The sequence below is a fragment of the Ylistrum balloti genome, unplaced genomic scaffold (assembly GCF_031769215.1).
Source record: "Ylistrum balloti isolate Yb309-2 unplaced genomic scaffold, AGI_CSIRO_Ybal_v1 Utg370344, whole genome shotgun sequence".
NCBI lineage: Eukaryota > Metazoa > Mollusca > Bivalvia > Pectinida > Pectinidae > Ylistrum > Ylistrum balloti.
Window position 1 is genome coordinate 2,686,977 of NW_026782247.1, and position 9,566 is coordinate 2,696,542.

At 37.1% G+C, this 9,566-nt stretch overlaps 1 protein-coding gene across 1 annotated transcript; it reads right to left on the reverse strand.

Annotated features, from left to right (window-relative positions):
* Positions 1-227: 227 nt before the first annotated feature.
* LOC132553691 (uncharacterized) lies at positions 228-878 on the reverse strand. The gene has a single exon (XM_060217951.1). The coding sequence runs from the start codon at positions 876-878 to the stop codon at positions 228-230; it is 651 nt and encodes a 216-aa protein (XP_060073934.1).
* Between the last annotated feature and the right edge of the window lie 8,688 nt (positions 879-9,566).

A 9,566-nucleotide genomic window follows, 5' to 3' on the forward strand; every position in this document is an offset into this window, starting at 1 on the left:
GTCAAGTGTATGTCTCTCTCGTTTCGACAAAGTTATTTTTAGGTCTCTCTCTCTTGATTTGTCTCTCTCTCTCTCTTTTCTCTTCATTAGAAGGTCTTCAACTCTCTCCTTTCTTACACTTCTCTCCTCCTCTCCTCTACGGTTTGTTAATCTTATAAATGGTTGGAGATTTCGGTAAAGATTTAAATATTCATATGTTACAGGAAGTAATGAACCCTTCTATTGTTTTAGTAATGGTGACTGACTCTCCTCCTCTCCCTCCTTCCTCTCCTCCTCTTCCTCCTTCCTCTCCTCCTCTCCCTCCTGCCTCTCCTTCTCTTCCTCCTTGCTGTCCTCTCCCTCCCCTCCTCCTTCTCTCTCTCTCTCCTCTCCTCCTCCTCTTTCCTGTCCTCCTCTTCTTCTCTCCTCCTCTTTCTCTCCTTCCTTCCTCTCCTCTCTCTTCTCTCCCTCCTCTCTCCTCTTCTTCTCTCCTCTCCTCCTCTCCTCTCTTCCTCTTTCTCCTTCTCTCTCTTCTCTCCTCTCCTCTCTCTCTCCTCTTCCTCCTTCTCTCTCCTCTCTCCTCTCTCTCTCCTCTCCCTCCTGCCTCTCCTTCTCTTCCTCCTTGCTGTCCTCTCCCGCCTTCCTCCCTCCTCTTCCTCCTTCCTGTCCTCCTCTTCCTCCTTCCTCTCCTCCTCTTTCTCCTTCTTCTTCTCCTCTTCCTCTTCCTCTTTCTCCTTCATCTCCTCTTCCACTTTCTCCTCCTTCCTCCTGCCCTCCTCTCTTCCTCTCCTCCTTGCTGTCCTCTCCCGCCTTCCCCCCTCCTCTTCCTCCTTCCTGTCCTCCTCTTTCTCCTTCCTCTTCTCCTCTTCCTCTTTCCTCTCCTCCACTTTCTCTTTCATCTCCTCCTCTCCCTCCGTCTTCTCCTTTTCTCCCTCCTTCCTCTCCTAACTTTCCGTCTTATCCTGGGCTGTCTTTCTTAATAGTAACACGATCAACTGAAAGAAAGAAAATGGCACCTTCATTAATGCATATCAGGTACATATCGTGAAATGAAGCGTGGTAACGGAAACAATATTATGTCAAGATTGTAAGGAAAAATAATAAAAATAGCACCCTCATCAATACATGTCAGGAAAATTAATTCTTATCTTCAAATGAATCCGGGGTAACAATATAGTAAAACGAAAACAATATGATGTCACGTGATTGTTGAAAAATTCTTCAGATTTATTGTAGCAACTGAGTCAGATAGGCTACAGAGAAAGAACTCTTTTATTGTCATTATCACTCTTAGTTCGAAATCAGTGAAATAGGAATGTTATAAAACAAGGATAAGTTATGCCGTAATGGTAAAATAATCACCGCTTTATTATCACCTCCATAATAAATGGTTTTAGTAGTTCCAATAACTGAAGGTACACTTTGACGATCGAGGATTAAATGAAGTTTACAGCGATTTAATGTGTAATGACAATATCATCAAAGGAAAAGCATTTCATTGGCAAGCTGCTCCTGTATTAGCCTTCAAAGCATATTCACTGGGCATTCTCTTCTCAATGGGAGACGTGACATCACCGATGAAATTCTGATAGCAATTGAGGAACAGATTCTACATGCTTCTATAAAAACGTATCTTTGACGTAATTTATTTTAGTTTGATTTATGTGATTTTACAAAGTCAGAAGGTAGTTTGAAGGAAAACAAATATTTTTTTGTTGGTGAACGTCAGTGAGGACAACAAAATTAGGACTGCATAGAGTACTCCCAGAGTGTATAGACTAAAAAGTGTGATTGGATATTTTTGTTCTAAACATTATTGATAACTATTCAGTTGTCAATATGATACAAGTTCGGAACACCGTATTCATTATTGTGTTATCGACATACATCTTGAATATTCCTCAAACGATCTGTTTTGACCAGCCTGGGTTTTTCACGTCGGCCTTCTCGTCGCGTGATGGAGTCGTCGAGGATATTTACAGCGCACAAATATTATCAAGTGTGTCGGGGGTGCGATCCTCCCTCAATTGTGCCAGTTTGTGTCGGGGCTGTTCTTCGTTCTCCTATAACAGAGAAACAGGTATATGTACCACATACAGTGACCAGTTGTGTGCAACACAAAATGGAAGCATCTCGGACGTTAAAGTCTATTTCAACAGGATAAAAATTAGTGGAAAGCGTGGTATGTAAGATGGTCGCTCAAGGCTGCAGATCTATTCCATGTCTCTTCTGACATAGGAATATGTCTGGAACATGATATAACACAATTGGAGTAAGATACAGTAAAACCCAGTAATGATTTAAAATCCCTCATGCAACCGTTTCATCTCAAGAGTGATGCCTAAGTGCCTTAATTGTTGAAACGTAAAAAGTAACTGAAGGAGATTTAAATTTGTCGAATTAAATGTCAAAACAAGATTGGCTAGGGTGGAGTAAGCCTTAAATAGAATCTACATCATCACTTTAAATAATAGATAAAACGGTGAATGGGATTGAGATCATATAATCCTGCAGAATTTACATATCACGTATAGATGAAGCACGTTTTCTTACAATTGTTTGCAATGATTTTTCGATTTTTATATCTTGTATAACTGCTTTGTGATGGCGATCATAGTCAGTACAATTACCAAATAGACAGATATATTTTCAACTTTACTATCATATTGTAGTGTCTGCTAAAAAGTAGATTATGAATTTAAATCTATTTATGGATATAAATTGCTTTGTTTTTCACAAGTATAGAATTCTACTGAAGGGAGTGGAATAACTTTGTGTTAACTTAATTATATTATTTTACTTTATATTTCTCAATAATTCTATCTCTTACACTCATTCCAGACTTTGACAGCTGTACCTAGAGGACGACAGATATGTGTGTTTTATACTGCAACAGATGTGGTAAAATATGGTCGTTTTGATGTACAAACAAACAAGCGAACTATTTAAATGTTGCTTCGAACCTTCCTGTCTATCCAGCTTCTGAACGTCTTCATCGCCCGCTTCTGAAGATCTCATTCGTCCTTTTCCAGTAAAATCTTAAATATCATTTCTGTTATCATGTCTTTATCAGGCAGGATCAATGGGATATCTTTTCGTTCTTTTATAACCACACATTCATTGGGTGTAGATTCAAAACCCAAGCCCATCAGTCACTGATCAATAAGCGAGAACCAAGGAAACTAATTTCATATTGTGATTTCATAGCTTCGACCAATACTCAATAAAAGTTCATTGTAATAACATTTTGATATACCTCTATATCATATATTATATATTAACACTCAAATGTAGGAATTTCTCAATTTGATGAAAACTTATATCATCATTGCAGCGATGTGCAACCATCAAAGATTCTCTATTAAGAAGAATCTATCTAATTGCCTTCTTATCGAATTATATCCCCTCAACACAGAGAATGAGAAATACTGGATAGGCGATAGCCTGACGGGTGTCAGGTGAAATTTGTGTGCAGCTTGTAACTGACATTGCCAGACTTATAATTTGGTGTACTAAATGCAATCGCAGCAAACAACATTGCATTTTATACAAATGTATAGAATCTGGCAAACAGCTCTTTGTAGTATAAGATTTCAAGACAAGCGTTAAGTAGCATTCTTTAAGGGAAAAGACAGAAAACGAGTAGGTACACGGTACAGCAAAATGAAATGATAGAAAAAGTCTATACAGATCTGATATCTATCAGTGTAACATAAATGGAAGGCTTTAGGCGACGTGTGTTCCTATTCTGTGTGCTATTTCTTTGTCCAGTATGATGGTAACATAAATGGAAGGCTTTAGGCGACGTGTGTTCAAATTCTATGTGTTATTTCTTTGTGCAGTATGATGGTAACATAAATGGAAGGCTTTAGGCGACGTGTGTTCATATTCTATCTTTGTGCAGTATGATGGTAACATAAATGGAAGGCTTTAGGCGACGTGTGTTCCTATTCTGTGTGCTATTTCTTTGTGCCGTATGATGGTAACATAAATGGAAGGATTTAGGCGACGTGTGTTCCTATTATGTGTGCTATTTCTTTGTGCCGTATGATGGTAACACAAATGGAAGGCTTTAGGCGACGTGTGTTCAAATTCTATCTTTGTGCAGTATGATGGTAACATAAATGGAAGGCTTTAGGCGACGTGTGTTCATATTCTATCTTTGTGCAGTATGATGGTAACATAAATGGAAGGCTTTAGGCGACGTGTGTTCCTATTCTATCTTTGTGCAGTATGATGGTAACATAAATGGAAGGCTTAAGGCGACGTGTGTTCCTATTCTGTGTGCTATTTCTTTGTGCCGTATGATGGTAACATAAATGGAAGGCTTTAGGCGACGTGTGTTCAAATTCTATCTTTGTGCAGTATGATGGTAACATAAATGGAAGGCTTTAGGCGACGTGTGTTCATATTCTATCCTTGTGCAGTATGATGGTAACATAAATGGAAGGCTTAAGGCGATGTGTGTTCCTATTCTGTGTGCTATTTCTTTGTGCAGTATGATGGTAACATAAATGGAAGGCTTTAGGCGACGTGTGTTCAAATTCTATCTTTGTGCAGTATGATGGTAACATAAATGGAAGGCTTTAGGCGACGTGTGTTCATATTCTATCTTTGTGCAGTATGATGGTAACATAAATGGAAGGCTTAAGGCGATGTGTGTTCCTATTCTGTGTGCTATTTCTTTGTGCAGTATGATGGCGGACGTGTTTGATGCTCGTTAATTTGATCCCGTTTTTGTTTCCTGTGTACTTATTTGGAAACATGACATTATTTACTTGGATTAACAAAGATTTACTCGTCGTCGACGAAGCTAAAGATGCTTACTCTTCTAGAACACCTGGTCTTATCTTTTTGGTTATTAGGGAGAGGGGGATGGGGGGAGGTTGCACGATGCTAAGTTATACCACAGATGTTGTATTTACTTGTAATTACGTACTTAAGCGTTTCCATGATGAAGTGTTACATGAAGTGTCGGGTGATCGGGTGGCGCAGTGGTAACGCACTCGCCTTTCACCTAGCCGTCTGGGGTTCCATTCCCGGAATGGATGTGAAAATGTATGGTTTACCTGACGGCCACGTGGGTTTTCCCCGGATATTCCGGTTTCCTCCCATAATTTAACCCTTCGTGCGCTTACATCCGAGCCAACAAGAGTGATTAGAATAATTTGGAATAAATTGTTTCGCATTTGTTGTAAAACAAATAAAGTTTATGGTTTATAGATATAAAGGTTACATATCATTGACCTAATTACCGTGAAATAAGTGGTACATATAGTTGTATACAATTAGAAATACATATAATCGATGAAGTAATTGTAAACACAATATAGGCGAAAACAAGATGTGACTCTCTGGGACAATATGACAGTACTGTTAGCCTGAGAAGAATTAAATTTTATAAATAAAATGTTTGACACATCTGAAAATACTTTCATTCTCATCAATGGATAAATTTAGATCACCGACAGGAAGTGTGTCCAGGGTGTAGTTATCACGTAAGTTTACAAAGCATTCGTCTTTTATAGTCGATAAGATACAAGGAAATCATACTTACACGGCAATAACATCTTATAACATTCATTCGGTTTAGAATTAGCTTTTCAATAGATGCCTATAGTAGTTCCAGCACTGTATTTGTAGTTCCAACAGAGTATGTAGTTCCCACACAGTATATGTAGCACCGACATAGTTTATGTTGTTCCCAAATAGTGCCTGTTGTTCAAACAGTGTATTTAGTTCCGTCACAAATTATGTAATTCCTACACAGTGTATGTTGTTACCACACATATTATATTGTTCCCACACAAATTATGTAATTCCCACACTGTATGTTATTCTCACACAAAGTATGTAGTTCCAACACAGTATTTGTAGTTCCCACAGTGTATGTAGTTCCCACACAGTTTATGTTGTTCCCATACAGAGTATGTAGTTCCCACACAGTTTATGTTGTTCCCACACAGAGTATTTAGTTCCCACACTGTATGTTATTCCCACACAAAGTATTTAGTTCCCACAATGTACGTATTCCCACACAGTGTATGTTAATCCCACACAAAGTATGTAGTTCCAACACAGTGTATGTTGTTGTCAGTTGTCCCAAGTAGTGACCTAAAGATTTGAAACATGTATTGAGATTTTCTAAATTTGAGTATTCAAATCTTAATTCCCAATTGTCCAAATTTAATCTAAATGTGGTATGTATTCTATGATAATTAAATGTTGTTACTATGATTTTACGAATGGATTAAGGTTCTCGGTTAGATGAAATATGAATTGCAGTTCAAAGAATGGCATTAATACTAAAATTTGTTTTAAATGAGGTAATATATATTGGCTAAACGAGTAATGAGTACGCATGACTGTACATACACAGCTGACAATAACAGAATATTCGTGGAATCTACATGTCAATAATCTTATTCATATTTGTGACGGCGACTTCAATGTATTGCCTTACAAATAAGTTACTTTTTCTCAGAATAACTTTCAAAATTTATTCAGTAGATCTTGTAATACCCGAATAATCTCTAAAAATAACACCATATCGTCAGCATAATGAATAAAATGAAGTCTTAAAATTCATAATGTAAATTACAGTGCGTTATAAAGAATCATTCACAATCGTTGACAAAGGAAAAAACCAGGTACAGGATTTCCTCCTGGAATATTTTATAGTTTGAACCACAAATGAACACGATCAACACGGTCAAGTGCTTTTAGGAAATCAATGAAGCAGTCGTCTAAACGTTTGTTGATGCTGAAAGATTTAGTAATAGCACATATTAAATATACCTAGGACATTTTTATGTACAAACCATCTTAAAAAATTGTTTGTTTGTAAATTAACATCGATCCTTAAGCTTGTCCTCACGTTTATTAGCAAATCCATACAAACGTTTACCACCTGCCCACCTGCACTTGTACGCTCTGTGTGTACCCGGCACATAGGCGAATCTAATAGTAGTTGAGAGATAATACCAATGATTGCTGCAGTAAATAACCCTTGTGTAACCGATTCTCCAATCTGAACTATATAATTTATTTTTGCTATATTTACTTCATTTTCTATAAAATCAGATATTATTAACTATACATACTTACGTGTGTCCTCGAATGTACCATCGCTCTTGGCCAATGAAAGACACGTATACATCTCCACGTGTAGGGGGCGTGGTCTAATGATACATTGGAATTTCCAACATTTAACAATGGACAGATGTAAGTTATGACAGGCTTAGGCGAAAAAGCAAAACACTGGAACCAATATCTCCACAATATGCATAAATGTTTGAGAAAAGACGAAAGACAACTCAACGTATGCTTATGACGTATGTTTGTAACGTATATTGATGACATATCATGTTGGTAACGTATGTTGATGACGTATATTGGTAACGTATGTTTGTGACGTATCATGTTGGTAACGTATGTTTGTGACGTATCATGTTGGTAACGTAGGTTTGTGACGTATCATGTTGGTAACGTATGTTTGTGCATATCATGTTGGTAACGAATGTTTGTGCATATCATGTTGGTAACGTATGTTTGTGACGTATCATGTTGGAAACGTATGTTTGTGATGTATCATGTTGGTAACGTATGTTTGTGACGTATCATGTTGGTAACGTATGTTTGTGACGTATCATGTTGGTAACGTATGTTTGTGACGTATCATGTTGGTAGCGTATGTTTGTGACGTATGCTGGTGACGTATGTTTTGTGACATATGTTGGTGTAGCCTGGTTTGCTAACAAGGAAGTAAAACGCAAAATACTATTTAAATGTATTAGTCCCACACCAAGTGACACGGCATTCTGGCCATGACTTTTCACAGACACATTTACACATACGTTTATTGGGCCCGAGTTTTGATCGTACATTTTTAAAGTTCTAACAATGTAAAGGTTCTGAATAATTGTTGTGGTAATAGCATTCATAATGATCTTTAAAAAACAAAAATAAAGAAATCATTCAAAGACTTAATACTTAAATTGACATACTTCCTGAAAATTATAGAAGTACTCATCTAGATGGTATAAGATATCATAGTTATCTGTAAACATAATAACGTAACAATGGTGATTTCATTTCCGTGAAAGATAACTTTTATCATTGTAATGGCTGGCGTTACTCTTAACAACAGCCAAATATTGACACTCTTACACGTAAGTGGAGTTGATACAAAAGGCAGTGTTCAATCATTGTCACCGTTCATGTCACACGATATAAAAACTATGTCGAGGTTAGGTATAATGATAATATAATAATAATTACTGTGTATGTCCGGATCTTCCATGTATTCCGGATCTCCATGTAGTTCGAATCTCCGAATGTATGTGACGTATGTTGATAACTTATGTTTGTGACGTATGTTGGTAACGTATGTTTGTGAGGTATGTTGATAACTTATGTCTGTGACGTATGTTTGTGACATATGTTTGTGACGTTTGTTTGTGAGGTATGTTAGTGACGTATGTTGATGACGTATGTTGTTGACGTATGTTTGTGACGTATATTGGCAACGTCTATTCGTGACGTGTGTTGGTGACGTGTGTTGGTAACGTATGTTGATGACGTATGTTGATGACGTGTGTTGGTGACGTATATTGGCAACGTCTATTCGTGACGTGTGTTGGTGACGTGTGTTGGTAACGTATGTTGATGACGTATGTTGATGACGTGTGTTGGTGACGTGTGTTGGTAACGTATGTTGATGACGTATGTTGATGACGTGTATTGGTGACGTGTGTTGAAGAACTTCTTTTCAATGATATCGATTTACATAACTTGTTTGATACTTATAAGATATCATTTTTTTTTCCTGTAGAATACTTTATGATTTATTAGTGGTACACCACTCGTTAATGTTATCCTAAAAACCCTCATATCATACAAGATATATGAGATATAAGTTATTATAATTAGATTGTACCTACTGAGGGTTCCATTATACACTGTACAACTTCTCATCAAAGTTGAAACCTAGGAAAAAGTCGCGGTCTCGGAGGAATTCTGAAATTCTATGCATTAATAATATATTTCAGAAACATTTGTTTTGTTGTAGAATAAAAATACTTGTAGTATAGCATATTTCATGATTACATACATAACGTATTTATCATTGCAATTCAAGCTTTATTTAGATAATCAATATGGCTATAATATGAATGTGTATATTTAAGGCTCTGTGTATTCTTGTCCGTATCGAGCACATGTCCTGTATTAACCTGAAACTATACAACTTGAAGTCCTTTAAGGTGTATCTAACCGAGAACTAGTATTGTGTGATCCGAGTCGTGTTTTAAGTAGTGTGTGTGTGTTGGTGTGTAAATACGCTTTGTATTCGTCTCACAGGGTATATCAATCGATTAAATTGCCGACGATCATCTACCAAAACACGACGTGTGTTGTTCTGACGTACCCGCCTTATTAATTATACCATACACACATGTACACACGTGTATCTCATACCAGTCAATAGTATTGATCTCATTGATCTTTGTGTTACTGTCGTGTTACGTATATCACATTAAGGCGAAGAAGACTGACAAGAAAACATATACACCGTGTTGTCACATGGT